At 36.7% G+C, this 19728-nt stretch overlaps 1 protein-coding gene across 1 annotated transcript in view; it reads right to left on the bottom strand.

Annotated features, from left to right (window-relative positions):
- Positions 1 to 2837: 2837 nt before the first annotated feature.
- The window catches only part of LOC132565525 (transformation/transcription domain-associated protein-like), a 59972-nt gene continuing 43081 nt past the window's right edge, over positions 2838 to 19728 (bottom strand). Inside the window, exons 60-86 of the mRNA XM_060230174.1 lie at positions 18951 to 19091; positions 18601 to 18759; positions 18222 to 18313; positions 17506 to 17641; positions 17250 to 17345; positions 16712 to 16807; positions 16421 to 16539; positions 16041 to 16158; positions 15670 to 15785; positions 14984 to 15095; positions 14557 to 14768; positions 14111 to 14299; positions 13768 to 13916; positions 13398 to 13553; positions 13035 to 13231; positions 12480 to 12579; positions 11988 to 12195; positions 11615 to 11704; positions 11355 to 11448; positions 10158 to 10265; positions 9606 to 9713; positions 9334 to 9450; positions 7716 to 7931; positions 7167 to 7308; positions 6579 to 6775; positions 5844 to 5949; positions 2838 to 5601 (exon numbers count right to left, since the gene is read on the bottom strand). Coding sequence (XP_060086157.1) covers positions 5492 to 5601; positions 5844 to 5949; positions 6579 to 6775; positions 7167 to 7308; positions 7716 to 7931; positions 9334 to 9450; positions 9606 to 9713; positions 10158 to 10265; positions 11355 to 11448; positions 11615 to 11704; positions 11988 to 12195; positions 12480 to 12579; positions 13035 to 13231; positions 13398 to 13553; positions 13768 to 13916; positions 14111 to 14299; positions 14557 to 14768; positions 14984 to 15095; positions 15670 to 15785; positions 16041 to 16158; positions 16421 to 16539; positions 16712 to 16807; positions 17250 to 17345; positions 17506 to 17641; positions 18222 to 18313; positions 18601 to 18759; positions 18951 to 19091 — 3684 coding nt within the window. The 3' untranslated portion in view covers positions 2838 to 5491. The remainder of the gene's footprint in view (positions 5602 to 5843; positions 5950 to 6578; positions 6776 to 7166; positions 7309 to 7715; positions 7932 to 9333; positions 9451 to 9605; positions 9714 to 10157; positions 10266 to 11354; positions 11449 to 11614; positions 11705 to 11987; positions 12196 to 12479; positions 12580 to 13034; positions 13232 to 13397; positions 13554 to 13767; positions 13917 to 14110; positions 14300 to 14556; positions 14769 to 14983; positions 15096 to 15669; positions 15786 to 16040; positions 16159 to 16420; positions 16540 to 16711; positions 16808 to 17249; positions 17346 to 17505; positions 17642 to 18221; positions 18314 to 18600; positions 18760 to 18950; positions 19092 to 19728) is intronic.

Below are 19728 nucleotides of genomic sequence, written 5' to 3'. Positions count from 1 at the left end.
GTCAGTAAGTGCTGTAGTGATCCTGTAAGTAACAGTGCTGTAGTGATCCTGTAAGTAACAGTGCTGTGGTGATCCTGTAACAGTGCTGTAGTGATCCTGTAAGTAAGTGTTGTAGTGATCCTGTAAGTAAGTGTAAAAGTGATCCTGTAAGTAAGTGCTGTAGTGATCCTGTAAGTAAGTGTAAAAGTGATCCTGTCAGTAAGTGCGGTAGTGATCCTGTAAGTGACAGTGCTGTAGTGATCCTGTAAGTAACAGTGTTGTAGTGATCCTGTAAGTAAGTGTTGTAGTGATCCTGTAAGTAACCTGTAGTGTGCTGTAGTGATCCTGTAAGTGATGATCCTGTAAGTAAGTGCAGTGTAGTGATCCTGTAAGTAACAGTGTTGTAGTGATCCTGTAAGTAACAGTGTTGTAGTGATCAAGTAAGTGTGTAGTGATCCTGTAAGTAAGTGCTGTAGTGATCCTGTAAGTGACAGTGCTGTAGTGATCCTGTAAGTAACAGTGCTGTAGTGATCCTGTAAGTAACAGTGCTGTAGTGATCCTGTAAGTAACAGTGCTGTAGTGATCCTGTAAGTAACAGTGCTGTAGTGATCCTGTAAGTAACAGTGCTGTAGTGATCCTGTAAGTAACAGTGCTGTAGTGATCCTGTAAGTAACAGTGTTGTAGTGATCCTGTAAGTAAGTGTTGTAGTGATCCTGTAAGTAAGTGCTGTAGTGATCCTGTAAGTGACAGTGCTGTAGTGATCCTGTAAGTAACAGTGTTGTAGTGATCCTGTAAGTAACAGTGCTGTAGTGATCCTGTAAGTAAGTGCTGTAGTGATCCTGTAAGTAACAGTGCTGTAGTGATCCTGTAAGTAACAGTGCTGTAGTGATCCTGTAAGTAACAGTGCTGTAGTGATCCTGTAAGTAAGTGCTGTAGTGATCCTGTAAGTAACAGTGCTGTAGTGATCCTGTAAGTAAGTGCGGTAGTGATCCTGTAAGTGACAGTGCTGTAGTGATCCTGTAAGTAACAGTGTTGTAGTGATCCTGTAAGTAACAGTGCTGTAGTGATCCTGTAAGTAACAGTGCTGTAGTGATCCTGTAAGTAAGTGCTGTAGTGTGCTGTAGTGATCCTGTAAGTAACAGTGCTGTAGTGAGTGATCCTGTAAGTAGTGATCAGTGCTGTAGTGTAACAGTGTTGTATGATCCTGTAAGTAAGTGATCCTGTAAGTAAGTGCTGTAGTGATCCTGTAAGTAACAGTGTTGTAGTGATCCTGTAAGTAACAGTGTTGTAGTGATCCTGTAAGTAAGTGCTGTAGTGATCCTGTAAGTAAGTGCTGTAGTGATCCTGTAAGTAACAGTGTTGTAGTGATCCTGTAAGTAACAGTGCTGTAGTGATCCTGTAAGTAACAGTGTTGTAGTGATCCTGTAAGTAACAGTGTTGTAGTGATCCTGTAAGTAACAGTGCTGTAGTGATCCTGTAAGTAACAGTGTTATAGTGATCCTGTAAGTAAGTGCGGTAGTGATCCTGTAAGTAACAGTGCTGTAGGGATCCTGTAAGTAACAGTGCTGTAGTGATCCTGTCAGTAACAGTGCTGTGGTGATCCTGTCAGTAACAGTGCTGTGGTGATCCTGTAAGTAACAGTGCTGTGGTGATCCTGTAAGTAACAGTGCTGTGGTGGTACTGTGAGTAACAGAGATATTTCCTAAAAGAAAACTCCCAACAATATCTCTTACGAATTCCATTTTTGCATTGTGTAATGTTGTCATTGGATGTGGTCATGTAGCCCAACAAACATTCTGAAATAGGAATCATTAACAGGTGGGACATCCGCAACCAAACAGATACATGCATGTACATGGAAGAGTGCGACCCTGGAGATGTCCAACCTGAAAACAGATCTTTTAATCTTAATGTATATTATCTTCAGAATAACACAACAAGAATGCCGTGGACACAATATATGCCGCCACGAAATATAAAGATCAAGATTGGTCAATTTAATTATCGCTTTTAACATGTCTGTATACATAAGCTCAAAATGAAGTCTGTGAGACCAGTTAGCTAAGCTGGAAGAAACAGGGACCTGAGGAAATTTCATGAAAATCTAATCATTAGTTTAAGAGGAGTTACATTCATAAGGCTCCACAATGAGCAAGCTACATACACAAAGTTGAAAATGGCATAAATCTTACAAAAAATCAACGAACCAAACAAATCGTCCCTTCATGCACATCTACCCATTGTAGTAGTGACACTGAGCAAGTTTCATGAAAATCTGATGATTAGTTTAGGAGTTGCATTCACAAGAAATGGACATACGGACGGACAGATGGAGAAGTTTCAATTCAACCAAAGTTATGCTCTAGACAAGAATTTTTAACTTAGGGCAATTATTATGTAATTAAGGGCTCAAGGGGAATTTTTTCGGTACACTGCACATTGACTGTATACACCAAGTTTCATGATTCCTGTTTAACTGTGGCCAAAAGAATGCTTCATAAAAGAAAATTTTAACGAAGGGCATTAACTCTGTAATTAAGGGGTCCAGGGCCCTGAATTTAATACATTGCACACTGTCTTAGTGTGAACAATGTATCCACCAAGTTTCATGATCCTTATTTAAATGCAAGCAAAGTTGTGCCTCTTACAAGGAAGTTTAATAAAGAGCAGTGAATCTATAATTGTATGATCAATGTATTCACCAAGTTTCATGATCCTTGTTTAACTTTATCAAAGTAAACCTCAGGAGGGGGGCGGGGGGACTGAGGGATGACTCAGTATGGCATATGCTCACCACCAATGACCTGGTCCAGCTGAGCTAATAAAACCCTTTTACACAAATACTTACAAACAAGACAATAGTTTATCAGTTTTATTAGCATGTTTTCATTTTATCACAATACTATGGTGCATATCATTTACATGATTCTATCTCCTATTTACATAACTTATACATAAATATTTACATGTCATGAACGTAAGTTTGATACAAAAATAGCTGAAGGATATGACTTCCTAGTTAATGTCAATGATTTGTTCCCAATAACTGATGGAGGAGAACTCTCAACAATCCAGCTGAGAGACCTATTGACGACTAACCACAATAAATAAACATCTACTTTATGTCAAATACTCAACAAAATATTCCCTTTTAAATTTGACTACACTGGAACTTTTGAATAATGTAACAATTCCACGTGTGTATCATTTGATTGTATTCTATTGTATACATAACAGGAAATGACAAGAGTTCATTCATTTGACTGAAAACATACACATGGGTTTATCAATAGGGGCTTACTAAAACGATGAATGGAGTTTTGAAGATGTACAATGTCAACAAATGAAATAAAATCATTTCTACTATTATCATAGCTGCAGTATGACTACAATCCTACATTGAATTTTGGACGTTAATCATGAAGTGATATACATAACTTGAAAATTGAAAGTAACATACATATTACTGTTAGAAGACCAAAGGACTTGTTTCTCTATAAAGACAAACATATTCCATCACAAAACAAAATGAATTATTTAAAATACCAACAGAATTTGTCAGGAAACTAATTCCAAATTGACCATAAAATAACCTTCAGCTTCTTAAGGGATAAACATATAAACCTGTCCCCGAGACGTATCGGGTTATATACAAATCAATCTGATATACCAATTTTATGAATCAAGCTGTTCAGTATTTCATTTTTCCAATGGTATTTATATTTGTGCAAAAATGAAATAAGGACAATCCATTTTTCACAGAAATTAATCCCTTGAGAAAATATGCCAATTGACAAATACTGAACTATCGTACTTGACTGCTTTACAAATTCAATAGACAGAGGAGAGATGAAAAAGGTGTGAACATCAAACAATCAATCTCTAACAGTTATCCAAAAATAGCTTGTATCTACAACTAACACACAAATCACTCTCGTCACATGATATTTTCAAAATACATTACCTTAATCAACTGTACTAATATCAGATATGGAGTCAAACATACATTCATAGTATGAAACTTTTCCAGAAAATTAACATATCCTAAGGGATCTATGTTGACTGGAAGTTCAGGATTACTTCAAAAATGTCCAGTTTCATAACATATTAACAACCTTATTTAATAGAAAAATGAATTTTTCGGTGCATTTCATCTAAAAGTCGATAAATTTTATAAGAAATTGTTGTGAAAATAATTGCCATCATAAATCTTTTATTACACAACTGAATATATCCTTATAAATTAATTGTGGTTTTTTAAATGACAGAGCCAGGATTTGCATTCAATTTTCAGATCAATGTAATTTCTTACTAATATTAAGACTATGGAAACAGGAGAGCAGCAGCCGTGAATCCTCCTCTTCATATTCCACCTTAGAAAACAGCATGCATTCAACACATCTTCAAAATATTGAATACTTTTCGGACATTTACAACCAAAGATAAAAATAACTTAAAGACAAATGCATGTTCGAAAATGATGCAAGTGATGAAGTATTGGCAAACAATAACTGTTACATGAAATAGGACTGTTCAGATCAATGTTACTTTATCATATTCTTAAAACTAAATAAACAAAATTAGAATTCTTCTAACCTTTGGTACAATTATAGAAAACTATAAACACAATCATCATGATTCAAAACCATCAAAGCTGCCTCAGACACACAATACAAATAAAAACGTGAGCAGGGCCACACATATACCCAAACCACACAGTTTCTTCATCTGATTTAAATGGTTGGTGACAGTCTCTTTGACTCATCCTATTTATAGTTGTCTCACCATCAAATGTTAGTGTTCCGGTGACGTTTTCCAATTGAAATCAACTGATGGACTAATTCATCAAGGGGTTCATCAGATATCATGTACACAAGCATTTTATTTCAAGTGGTCAAGGGTGACCTTTGATCTTTAACCTAGACCCATGACTAACAAAATCTAATAAGGTTTAGACCTTGGTGGGGTGATGCTATGATATAAAGTAAATCCTTACTTAATCACCACCAACAGACGTAGATATGGACAGAAAACTATTATACAACATAATTGTCTATATCACATGGTATTGACAGTACAATGGCAACATTATAGATGAGTTGCATTGACAGATTTAACATACAAATTCTAAATGCTAGAAAATGAAATTATCACATATACAAAATAGCACTACGCTGATGTCTCGCCACTACTTTTGACATCAAAACTGAATAACTTGAGTACAGCAAGAAGAAATGTCTACAGCGACACTCAACACATCCTCTTAGTGTCTTCATCGATTTCTGAATTTAAAGCCACATTCACCAGTCAGTAAAAGAAACACAGCCAGTCCCTGAACCATTAACTAGTTTGTAGATGTGTATGGTTGCTACACCAGTTCTAGCCTTGACGATGACTGTGGCCAAATTAGTCACTTATCCCAGTCAATTTCTGAGAGTCCATCCATAATGTCAGGACTGCATGACAATCACATAACAGATCCAGGATATATCTTAACTGTGTGTATGACACATCAGAGCCAGGGATGCCACGCTGGGTCCATGCGGCACAAGTTGTCATGGCTGTTAGCGGCAGCAACAAGAGTACTTACACTGCTCTCTGCACCATCAAACTTTGCCAGATCTGAAAAAAATTGAAAAAATAAATAACTACTACAATATCATTACCAGTTGATAAGTGTGCCATATATAGCTGATAGTCTGTTGTTCATGTTAACATCTTTTACTGTTTACACCACAATAGCCGGACAGAAGAAATGGATATTGGTCTTTACTTTAATGGCAAACTATACATAAATACAACACAGCATATAATTTGGATAAGTAGCAAGTTATCTCAATTAACAAGGAAAATAGGAAACTAACTCTGTAAGCGAGTTGTAATCGCCTGAACAGCTTTGCTGACCATAACTATAAGCTGTTCACCATCCATGTCCGAGGGTTCACTACCAGGAGTTGTCTCCTCTTGTTTCTGAAATGAAAACAAAATAGTTGACTTAGATCATTGTGGAAATCTTTTGGAGGCAAAAAAATATACAACTGTTCTATCAATCATTAACATTCGCCCTTAGACAATCACTCCTAGGCTGCAGGAACGTATATCATATAAAACTAGAAAACTTACAGTTAAGAATGAAGTTGCTAGGTCCTTACATTGAATTGGGATGGGACACTATATACCCCTTCCCCTTTCTATTTTATGGCGGGGGTATAATTAAAGACATTCCTAAAATCTTCGAATTTTTTCTTAAACATTTGATCAAGCAATAAATCTGATATCCATCTCCTGAGGACTATTATTGATTATTCTGATTTGAAGGACAGCATCTGTACGTTATATTTTACTGGACATGACAAAATTATGAGAACCCATTAGCAGCATGATTTCAGCAGCAATTTTACGCAGAAATTTTGACACTTCATTAACAAGTGCAATCTAACAGCAAATCAAAGCTTGTAAACATACATCGGAAAAATAAACATATGAACCATCACCTGATTAACCTCCTCTCTTCTATTTGATAAACACATTTCATAACATACATCAGTCAAATACGGTTATTATCTGGAGTGAATATAAACACAGCTCCTTGGTTGTACCTTTTTGTGCCATGTGATGTATTCGTCACGTAGGATAGTTCGTAGGAAGCTGGGTAGTTTATACTGAGGCTGGACAAAACAACGCGCTGCAGCCACCATGGAGGCCGTGAGAGGTCCAGTAACACTCGTAGTTGTCAGGAAATCGGCAATATTAGGGCTGAGGCGAAATGGGACAGGTCGGTTGGCATCCAAGTCACCTGGTGGACATGATATTAAATGCATAATGTTAAGAAATATCCTGTGACCATGTATCAAACATTCTTGTTTTAGACTACCATGTATTTATACTACTCTGGTACATAATGTTATCTTTTTTGTATGTGATTGTATTTCCTTTATGACATGTATGCCATGGAAAACATTTTGTAAAAGTTGTACACCCTCAATAGTACCTCCTTATACATAACAAGGGATTTGGTTCTAAGGTTGGTTATACATAAGAGATTTGACTTCCCAATATTCACAGTTATAAAAGAAAACATGGAATTAAATACACAGCAAATGAAATCTCAAAAGCTATGGGATACGCCATCCTGATTCTGCCCAGTTGGATACCACTCACATGTCAATCAAACATTATTGTCTTACCTGATTGGTCGTCTATGTCAAACTTGAAGTAGGAGATGTTAAGATAGCCACAGTCTTGATGGAGATACATCATATCTGGGTTCATCCTTGTTAGGTGGAGAACATACTCCGCAAAGCCCATTAATGCCAGCTGTATTGTCATCTGTATCACAAAACCAGAATATTAGCTATCAGGGTGTACTTCAGCAGCGCTGTCTTTAGGGTGTAAGATCATCAACACATCAATAAGTATTCACAAATTTAACTGTAGTGAATTCAAAACAGAAACTGGAACACCATTGCCTACTCCTATTTCTATTTGCTTGTCAATATCTGCTGATTTCATCTGGTCTGATGGCACACTGGATAACTTATTCACATTTCACCAAGTGGCTGTAGTTCAAAGTTGTAGATTGACAATGCTATCAAAGGTGATATATATAATTTGATATTGTATAGAAGATTTCTTTCTTTCTCTACACTTATATCACTGGATATCAAATGTATAATCTAGATACATAAGGAACAGACAAGTTACTCCTGAATAAGGCTCTTATCTGGGATACTTACAGTTTTCCTGAAGGTCCAGTAGTCTGTAGCAGTGAGGAAAGTGTGTAGAGCCCATTCCTTGAGGAGGCCGCGTGGCACCATGTTAGTTTGAACTTCCTTCAAAACATCGCGAAGTACTTGGTGACTCGCTTGAGCTCCTCGTGCTTGAACTGTTGCCAAACGCTCATAGTAACGAGCAATTGGGGCGTCATGTTCAATTCCTCGCTTGGCACACCTCTACAGAGAAAAACATGAATGTATATAAAACAACATAATAATACATTGTATTAGATACTTGCAGATTTACTCCATAGCCACACAGTATACCCAGGAAGTCAGATTGAACCATTATCAATATGAGAATTTTGTTTGACCTTTATGATATGCTTAGTCAGGGCCTCATCTGACCTTTTTATGATGTTCTGCAACAGAAGAGCCTGGACTAAATTTAAACCTTTAGAAGTATTACACAGTATCAGAATTAAAAGATATCTGTAATGGTTTAAAACTGTTTTTCAAATGAATATTTGAAACCTCTTAATATGCTCCAAAATTTAATTCAAAAATACCAGCTCAAGTCAGAAACTTTAAACTACAACACTTAACTAATGATGTGCTTTGTGATTTTAATCATAAATGATATATAAAAGGACCTATTTTCTAACCTTCAATGAAACCCTTACTATTGTATTGACTGAAAATACATTATGAGAATACTTTATGGTCTTTATTTACACTACCATCAACACTTTGGTTAATATCACTTAAGTTTTCATTCATACTGAGTAAAAACCTAACCTTATATGATAGAATAAATTCAATTATAGGAACAACAGAAACATAAATTGCAAATGCATTGTAATGTCACCATACAGGAGGGAAAAACGGCAATTATAGTATCATTATTATATTTCACATGTCTAGTACTGTTGTTATGGTACAGAGGCTGGCAAATGTAAACATACAGCAGTATCTGTAGGGTTATATAAAGCAGTGCCTAATGGTGTGATATAAAATGGATGTTACAGTGTAAAAATAAAGCAGTATCTGTAGTGTGATATAAAACAGTACCTATAGTGTGATATAAAGCAGTATCTGTAGGGTGATATAAAGCAGTATCTTTAGTGATATAAAGCAGTATCTTTAGTGTGATATAAAGCAGTATCTGTAGTGTGATATAAAGCAGTATCTGTAGGGTGATATAAAGCAGTATCTTTAGTGATATAAAGCAGTATCTTTAGTGATATAAAGCAGTATCTGTAGTGTGATATAAAGCAGTATCTGTAGGGTGATATAAAGCAGTATCTGTAGTGTGATATAAAGCAGTATCTTTAGTGATATAAAGCAGTATCTGTAGTGTGATATAAAGCAGTATCTGTAGGGTGTTTTAAAGCAGTATCTGTAGGGTGATATAAAGCAGTATCTGTAGGGTGATATAGAGCAGTATCTGTAGGGTGATATAAAGCAGTATCTTTAGGGTGATATAAAGCAGTATCTGTAGGGTGATATAAAGCAGTATCTTCAGTTTGATATAAAAATATATGAAATGATGTCTAAAGTGTGATATTACAGTATCTGTAATAAGGTATAAACCATATATGTAGCATGAACAGTATCTGTAATGAATATAAACCAGCACCTGTTTGTAGACATCCAGAAGGGAAATGGAAGCCGGATTATCCTCAACAAGGCGCATTTGTGGAGAGATTGCCACCACACGGGGAATGGTGAAATATAGCAGACGTCGACAAGTCTCCTGTAAAGGATAGAAAATCTGTTGTGAGACTGTTCAACTTGTTTGAGAAACCAGCTTTTCCAAAATCCAATTACTTGTTTTGAATCTTAATCTTCACTGCTAATAAAAGGCTTCCTATTCTGTAACAAGTTGACAGAGATATTAACTCTACTGACCTTCTGTTTGGTGAGGAAGTGATTCAGCATGCGTAACAGCTGTAGGACTCGTTCTTCACGCCGTGACTCAGTCAGACATGCATCATTGACCACAAGGTAAGGATAGACCTGTATAAAGAGTAGGGCAAACCGGAATTTTTAAAGTTCTGCCTGCAGAGTGTTTTAATTTTAAAAATTCCACTGGAGTTATGCAAGACTGTCAAATATAGCTCTTACACATTTTGTGAAAATTCCAGTTAAAATTCTCTAGAAAAAAATTAACAGACAATCACAACATTAAAATCTTAACTCCATATCATTTTTACACAACTACCATTTTGTCATTCTATATCGTAATCCCTTCATGAAAAGAAAGAACAATATGCCAGAATGGCAGATAAAAATAACACTATAAGGCACCGACCATGAAATGGTAGGGGCAGAAAACTCAAGCTCCCATTTGTACAATAGGATGATTTAGTACTACACAATTTTATCATCAGTCTACATCAGTTCTGTATCAACAGTAATTTGTTGGGTGTATAACTTTTTTGAATATCATGACCAACCTACCTTTCCATTGTGGCCTCGGATGTAGAGCCGCCGAGCTGCCGTGTTGTGTTTTTGAACAATCTCCACACGTGGCATGAAGCGGGCTATCCTCACATAGTAATGACTATGCTGTAAAATAAACGAGGATATATCATTTACCAAAAAGACAAACTCTACCTAACCAACATCAAAAAGATCACACACAGACCAAATACACCAAACCAACATCAAAAAGATCACACACAGACCAAATACACCAAACCAACATCTAAAAGATCACACACAGACCAAATACACCAAACCAACATCTAAAAGATCACACACAGACCAAATACACCAAACCAACATTTAAAAGACCACACACAGACCAAATACACCAAACCAACATCAAAAAGATCACACACAGACCAAATACACCAAACCAACATCAAAAAGATCACACACAGACCAAATACACCAAACCACACACAGACCAAATCAAAAGATCACACACAGACCAAATACACCAAACCAACATTTACACACAGATCACACACAGACCAAATACACCAAACCAACATCAAAAAGATCACACACAGACCAAATATACACCAACATTTAAAAGACCACACACAGACCAAATCTAAAAGATCACACACAGACCAAATACACCAAACCAACATCTAAAAGATTACACACAGACCAAATACACCAAACCAACATTAATAAATTACTGGCTACAAACAACAAATTTCATTATACATATACAGTTAGCCAGACAACCACACTGACTACCAAATGAGGGAGGCGGGCTAATTACAAGAGATGATATACTCGGTAACCTCTGTTGGCATTACTAAACTAAAACAACAATATATATTATTACCAGGATTATTGCTGGATAAATAATATAGTAAAAGCAATAGAACAGGTTTAATACTGTTTACACACATTTTATATCCATTGTTACAGCCTTTCAGACAAGATAAGACAGGTAAATGTGTAGAGTAATGATGAGTTATAGGAGAGAGTGATTATCTAACTTGTAATCTTATAACAGTGATTTCTGGAAACTGACCATTTTATACATCAGTGAAATTTGATAAATTTTGGTAAAGCATAAGATACTAAACAGCAACCAGCATTTAAAATCCATGTACTTAAGTGGCAACAAAATAATGCTCCACAATTAAGTGTCAGCATCTACAGAGAGGGTAACAGGGGAAGTAACTGGCTTACTTTTGGCAGAAGGAACTCTCCTGGTAGTTCGACCTCAGCTGTGTGCTGGGAGAAATTACTGAGGAAACGACATTTTTCTTCAATCAGAAACGACCTGCAAGAAAAGTCAGGTACATAAGAGGAGTTAACTCTGAGAGCAGTGACAGAGAATGCATATCAAAACAGCTAAATAAAATGCATTTCATAGCCTTAAAATGTTTCTTGAATAATCTTCTTGTTATACAGAAAGTCCAGTCTCAGATATTTTGTCTTTCGCTTACTTTGGCAGTAACTTGGTTTTGGCCTCCAGGATTTTGATCCACTTTTTAAGTTTGCTGATGAGGTTATGCAGCTTGGTTGATCCTGGAACACTGAAATCACAAGAGATAACCACAACTTAATGTTATCCTTTACACAGTCCTAGAGGTAGGTAAAGCCAACAAGACATGATCACCGGTGACATTTTGATTTTCACTAAACATTTTTCTAACATAAGTTGAATATCTTAAGCATTCTCAGTGTATCTGAACAAATAACTGGTGAGCAAAATAATTCAAAGGCATGAAAAAGTTTTAATATCTTTATCAGGAAGGTGCTTATTCAAATTTAGTACATTTCTCAGACTTTTAAACATCAGAAAACTGCAGATTTTACCTAAAATCAAAGTCTGTAGTGAACTGGCTCTTCATTTTCTGGAACACTGGGTCCTGCGCCGTGGCCTGAGCACGACGTGCCAGAGACTCTGAAGCTGCTGAGGAGAAAGTTGTTGTCACACTCGACACATTCTCTATCCCCACACCAAAAGTACTGACTAATTTCTTCATGAAGTTCAGCGTATGGGGTGTAATCGTTGCATCAGCCACTGTAACAGAGGTTAAAAAAAGGTCATATCAAGGTTATAGTAGAGGTCAAATGTAAAAGGTAAGATAAGGTAAAAACATGTGTCAAATGTAACTTTGGTCATAAAGAGGTCATTTAGAGGTCAAAACTGATGTCAATTACTACAGAGGTCATATGAAGGTAAAAGTAGAAGGTCAAATTGAAGGTCAGATATTAACAATGAAATAGGTGTTGTTAAAAAAGGAGAAATCTTAACAGAATAGTATGAAAAACAAGGCTTATTTCTGGTCTGTTAAAGCTGCCCACCTGCCCCTCTATTCTCAAAAGCAACTGCATAACATTTTGCAAGTCCTTGTCGGAGTTGTCGAAGGACTTCCTCGTACCAATTCTCACGGAACCACACCATCTACAACAAAATAATAACATTTCATGCATAAAAACCAATTCTGATTAATAGTAAATGAATCTCACTTTCTCTCCAACTCCAAGTCTATATGGTTAATTCTAAAAACTAATTTTTTCAGTAAACTCAATTTTTTTTCTCAAAAATATTGTAATGGTATTAAACATCACCGTTAGTAGAGCTTTGATCTACGTGACCTCAGGTGAAGATCTGAGGTGTGTGGTTCCATGTTCTCTACCCAGGGCAGTTTGTGTTAGCAGCTGGGAAACGGACCAGCCTGTTTAGTTGTAGCTGTGTCCTTGGGATAACTCTTTACCCAAACTTTTCCAGATATCATGTGATGGGCCTCCTGTATGTTGTTCAACGAAGTTACACAGCCACCAGTGAAAAACCCAACAAACAAAACAAAAGAATTTTGTATCAAATTTTGAAAAATTCTGCCTTTGTACTTAGTTTACCTGATCTACAATTCCCTCTAGGGAGCTGAGAATTGTGGGATGACAATCACGCTGGATGTGCATGATCTTGCTACAGCGCCACATGGGTGCAGGTGCCCTAATTGGGCCAGCATCTCCCTGGGTGGTGGAGCTCTGTCGTGATGAGGCCTGGGAGGTCTGTTGTGTGGGTTGTACACTATTATCTGTTCCGCTGCTGTCTGTAAAACCAACACAAAAATCTCCGTAAAAACTTAGGTTTTATTACAGGATTAATTAAAACTAAAAATCATCAAAAACATAGATATGAATTGAAACTAAACAAAATAGGAAACCATCTACAAGTAAACATAACCTGACATATAACCATGATTTTGTGGGATGTACCTGGGGTCCCAGGGGTAGCAGGTGTCGAGGGTGTTGGCGGATTAGATACTGTGTTGGTGGTAGTGGATGATGCTGATGAAGCTGCCATGGTAACAGTTGTTGATGTCGCACCAGATGTTGTTCGTCCTTGAGACAGACTGAATTCTCCACTCTTGACTAAAACGAGAAAATTTGCTGTATAATATTCCAACTTCAAAATTTAAACCATTGAAAAGAGTAACATATCAAATACCTCTACTTTTTTTTTAGACTTTGAAGTCAAAATTTCTATTGTCTCCCCAAATCTGGTTTACTCATGATTTAGAAGAAAATCTCTAAAGGTCTTCCATATTCTACCATTTTCTTCTATTGTCTTAACAACAATACTTACAGCGTTCCCTCTGTTCTATCTTGAGTGTGAGGTAGAGGGTACGGATGGGGAAGTACACAGCCTGGGGGTACATGCGTCCAACTTGATGTAGTAGATTTATGATAAGTCGGCCCTCATTTCTCACCAGGCATGTCAACAGTTGTGGAATCCTGCAAGATGATTGACTCAATATACAACATAACTTTAAAAGCAAGTCAATACAAGACTCAAAATTTTAAGCAAAGGGAACAACTTTTTAAAACAGAGTTTTTACATTAGCCTACACATTTAAAAACAATACATTTTTTCTTCAAATATAAACAAAAAACAAAGAATTTCATTCCCTTTGTAATGTCTTACTTACCATGGTAACCATTGTATGGGTGGCACACCAACACAGTATTTATCAACAGCCTCGGCCAGTGTGGTTTTTTCGTCATCATAAGTCAAAAGCCAGAGGACCTTGGCCAGGTATTTGCGAGACTTGCTCTCATTCTGATGACGACAGGCGTGCAGGAAGCATGTGATGGCTGAGACACCTAGGTTCATTTGTCTGCAGACAGATAAGAACACTTGAATACACAGAACATAAAAGTACACAAATATCTGTTTCATTTTGACTTACTTTCCAAATTTTTTGGACAAAGATGATAGTTTTAAAGGAATTAAGAACTTTTCATTTTTCTGATCTAAGGCATTTAACTGATGCATAAAAGTATCTAATAAGTTTGTCATTTTCATTTTTCGCCACCTTCCAGCAAAATTTCAACATTTTTTCAAATAAATTGAAACAAGAGCTGGTAAACTTACTTTTCCCGAGTGAATACAGTCTCCAGATAGTCTCCCCAGAGAGCCCATGCTTTGACCAGTGTGTCATGCATCTGGACAGCAGCTGAGAACGCCTTGTTGGCATCATCCGAGCGTCCAACCTGGGCTAAGAACATGCCCTTGAGGGCATAAAACTCAGCTGTAAACTCTTTGGTGAAGTACTTGAGATTCGTTGATTCGATGACCTCCAAACCCTGCAGAAAGAAGTAATTAAAATGATTTCTGCAATTAGGATTTTAAATTTGTACAAGTTTAATTACTGCATTAAATTCAATATTTATCATCACTGCTTCAGAATGAACATCAATAATTTTTATTTATTTCTATAAAACTTCAAAGTATCAGCAGACTAACCAGTGGCTACACTATGCAGAAAACACCAAGATCAATGGAAGTGACCACTACATACCTCATTGAGCTCAGTTTTGCCCATTGAGCCAGACATCTGTAGGTAACACTTAACCTGCTGGCGTATCTTCTGGAAACAATCTACTATGGGGACACTGGGTATCGTGTGAATTCTGTGGAAACATTAATTAACCTTATATCATTTGTTACCTTAAGTCAGATTTTCTACTTTTAACACAAATACTATCTCCTTATACATCTGAGTCGCCAGAAAATGAAATGAAAATCACAGTTCCAAACAAACATTTTTAATTTCTGCAGGTATCAAGTTGGTAAAGGTTGGTTTTTCAAATTATGAAAATCTTCAAATTTTACTCATGAAAATCATGAGACAGACAATGAATTTGATTGATTTTATTTTCAAGATCCCAAATTTTTGCGATTTTTTCCCCCATTAGACATAAGAATAGTGAAAATAAAATATCTCCAAAAAAGCAACCTTTAGAGTGATTCTCATCGATTAAAAGATGAAACACAGCATGAAGTATTAAGAAATTCAATCATCTTAATAAACAAACAAATCAATAACAACCCTTGTCACCAGAAACATATTGTAATGACTTGTACTTGTGTTAAACGTACAAACAAGACGAAGTTTGCAATGTGATGTTTCATACAGGCTTAGATAGTATTGTTTAACACTGCAAGATTCACCCCGAGTCCAATAACACTGAAAATAACACTCACCTGCTTAGAGAGTCAAGACACACGCCTGTAAGGTTGTGCTTGCGGGCAATCTTGCCGAAGTGTATGATGGCTTGAGCCGAAGCGTGAACCCCCAACATTGAGTGGTTACTGTTTTGCTACAGTCATAAATGAATACAATTGTATGAAGAGTATGACAAATAAAACATAAAACAGATTTTTAGATACTGATTTTAAGATATTTAAAATACATGTATACAAATACTTATGATCAATCATTTTCACTTTCTATATGAAAGTACAGAAATTTAATATTTCCCAGAATCCACAACATTTCAAGTCAATGATTCACGGTCATTCTCTCTCAGACACTTAACTTTGCATTATCAATACAATGCCAGTCAAACACTTACGGGATCCTGTTGTGAGTGGTTGTCATAGTGTTCTACTATGAACTGGTAGTGATGTTGCCTCCAGGTAAAGATGTCACTCCAGTGGGACAGATCATCCGAGATCATCGGCAGTCGGTTTCTAAACATAAACTGACAGAGTTAGCTGAATGTGAAGTTAGTCATATCTATTTGAAACTAAGGTGTTTTCATGGAGTTACCAGACATGTTTTTGTTATCTATACTTGTGTGTTCATTCATAAAACATTATATGACAATTCCAGCGGAATCCTTCAGTTATCAAATATATCGCATATAGTCACTCATCAATTCTAGCACGTGATCTCTCATAGCATAACAATGTACTGTTACATTGACAGAAATATAGATAAACATAGGCCTACCTCCATGTTTTGACGATGGCCTTCATGTCATGAAGACTGGAGCTGCGGGTGATGTTAGCTGGCTGGAGACCCTGGTTAATCTGGGCAGCTTCTTGTAACTCCATGATCTGTTGGGCGGCCTGTACAACACAAAAATCAAACTGATGGTGAAATTGAACAAATTTGAACAAAGTTCATGGATGTCCAAGCAATTCAAAATCCCAAAATTATTAATCAGGAAACAAGGCAATGATAATTTTTGCAAAGAATTCCTAGCCTTGGATATGGGATGGATACAACTGAACAACTTACCTGTAATAAGGGAACATGGATATGAGACACAATGCTGGGAAGGCGTCGCCATTCCTTGATGGCTAGGTTACTGGATACCTCTACCAGTCTCTCAATCTGTGGGGCACAATATTTGCAAACTAGAGCCATTCTCAGGACATGCAATCATCTCTGAATTTCGAGTATATAATAATGTTGCACCCTTAAATACAAGTACTATAAAATCAATAATTTCTGTGGTTGGTTTATTTTCGTGGTTACTCTTAATCCACAAAGTATATGTCCAGGAAATGATAACCAGATAATATTGACAAAATCTTTAGTACAAGTGGTTCTATGGAATAGCATATCTCCACAAAACCAATTAACAATGAAAACATATATTGTTTTAAAACTTTGAAATGTAAGCCCCAAAAAATATATAATGTTACTGCCCATATTATTCCTCTAAATCCCTCCTGAAATCATCTTGCAAGGAGCATATTATACTTTTGTTATACTTTTTTTAAACATCTGTCTATCTATAAACCCATAGAGAATATTACGTTACCATGGTGACAGTGTTGAGGTGATGGTCATCTGGCTGACAAATGGCGATGTAACCACGATACAGATTAACTTTCCAGGCCATTTCTTTGGGGCACGACAGCTCAACCTTGAAAACACAAGTAAGAGATTTCTATAAAGCCACCATTATGTTACTTCCCTTGACTGTATGCCCAACTGATAAAAAATCAGTCTACCAAAAGATCGGACTTTTATCAAAGAACTAAATATAATTGACAGAGACCTATCGGAGTTCTGATTATGCTTACCTGAGCTAGGGCATCTTTCATGAGAGCCCAATTAGGGACTCGCCAAGCACTCTCAAGGACCAAGTGGGGATTGGTGTTACCCTTGGCCCCAGCATACTCCTTTAATAAATCCCACTGGTTCAGCTCTTTAGAACACCTGTACATACAGCAGGAGAGAAAACGACATCTACATTACTACTGGTAACAATATAAATGGAGTTTTTTCAAGAAATACTAACATTCAATCTAATCAACCATGGGCAAGATTCTATTATATCAACAAAAATGTTACCTGTCCAAGATTAGGAATTCATTGAATGACATTGTAACCTTAACTTTATATATTAATCACAAACAATGAAAGAACCAATATGTATATTGAAAGATTAATAGACTGATGCACAGACTATCAGGGTTGTTGGACACATTTCACCAATAGGACTCCCAAGTGTTGTTTAGGGGGATCAAACATAGAATTATATTGATGATTTGTTTAGAAGTAATAGGAAGGAAACTGTACCCTGACATAAGTATCCTTGGGTCAAATAGATGTAGAAATGGAAAAAGTCTGAATATTTCTAATGAATATGTTTTCAAAAATGCAAGCAGTGACTCTACAACCACTATACTAGAAACTAGGTCACCTGGATTACGGAATCTCAACTATTCGTGAGTAATCAAACAGTTAACTTTTCTTCCCCTTTGTAGCTCATGTACAAGTGTGCATTATCACCTACCGAATCCATCGTTCCTCCCACAGACGGTACTCAGGCAGGACTGATGGTGAGGCGGGTCCAGAGTTGTGGTCAGAGCGTGCCTTACTCATTGCCTTCAAAAACATATGTAAGAATTTTTTCATCACCTTGAAATGTTTCAGATTACACAAGGAAATCTTTTTCAGATTATGACCAAATGCCAATGTGTTCATACAAAAACATACCATAGTTACCCTAATCCCACACCGCCAAAAGATAACCTCAGTCAGAGCACTGCTTTACTACTGGACATTGAAGAACATGTGTTGGAAATTATTGAATAGCAATATATATAGATGGTCTCATTAAAAAGTATTGTATATCAAAGATTGTGTGTAACACTTCATATCTGGATACTGACTTGTTCGTAAGAGGTCTGAGCCTGTTCAAAGAAGCCGTGTTGTTCATATGATAGGGCAATGTTGGTCTCAGCAAACTTGGCTCGTTTCTGCCACAAGCCAGCACACATGTCTTCTTCCTTCAGGAGGGAGTAGAGCTCACAGAGTGCATCCAAAGTCTCCTGTATCAAAGAGGTCATGGTTCAAATATGGCATACAAAACAAAAAATGGTATTTTTTTATGAATATAGTTTTTTCAATGGCAAGTTTATAGCAACATGAATTCTTTAATTATATATTTTTTCTTTTTTGATAGAATTATAATGTACTGTGATGCTGTCCATTAAGATATCCAACTACAGAAGCAGGTTACCTGTTGTGGGGAAGTGACTGGTTCAAATTCATACTCGCTGACTGGACGATTTTTCACCTGGACAGCTGGACCATTTTCAAAAGCAATTTGTTCCAGTTGGAGACAGGCTCTGTGCCACAAATTGTGTGTTCGGCCTAGGTACTGTAATATGTAGGTAATGAAATTCAGGTTCCATACAAACCTCTACATAAATGTCAATGAAGTACAACATTGAAACACAGATCAACATAATGAATTCAATGAAATTAAATCAACCATTGGAAGTTTCATATATGAAAAGCAAATTATCTTTGAATGTCTGTATTTATCTCGAGGACATAGGAACGTACCTGGTGTGTATATTATAGGGACACAATGGGATAGTCCTACCAGAATTGTGTGTACTGACAGTGTAGATGTAGGGGAAGTACCTTAGGGACACAGGGACTTGTGTAATGGGGGGGACAAGTGGGACAGTATTTACATTAACATGTGTTCAGACAGTGTAGATGTGGGGATGTTTATACTACCATGATGACACAGGGACTTATGTCATGGGGAGACAAGTGGGACAGTCTTTACATTAACATGTGTTCAGACAGTGTAGATGTGGGGATGTTTATACCTATCTGAAGGACATGACAATCCCTCTGGAAACTTGTGTATAGTTAGGGTAGGTGTGGGGACTTACATAAGACACAGGGACATCCGTGTTCTAGAGGAACACAATAGGAATGTCCCTCCAGGAATGTGTGTTTAGAACGGGAAAGTGTGGAGACTTATATTGGTTGAGGACACA

Source organism: Ylistrum balloti, unplaced genomic scaffold (assembly GCF_031769215.1).
Source record: "Ylistrum balloti isolate Yb309-2 unplaced genomic scaffold, AGI_CSIRO_Ybal_v1 Utg369724, whole genome shotgun sequence".
Classification (NCBI taxonomy): Eukaryota; Metazoa; Mollusca; class Bivalvia; order Pectinida; family Pectinidae; genus Ylistrum; species Ylistrum balloti.
This window is presented reverse-complemented; position numbering and strand designations above follow the sequence as displayed.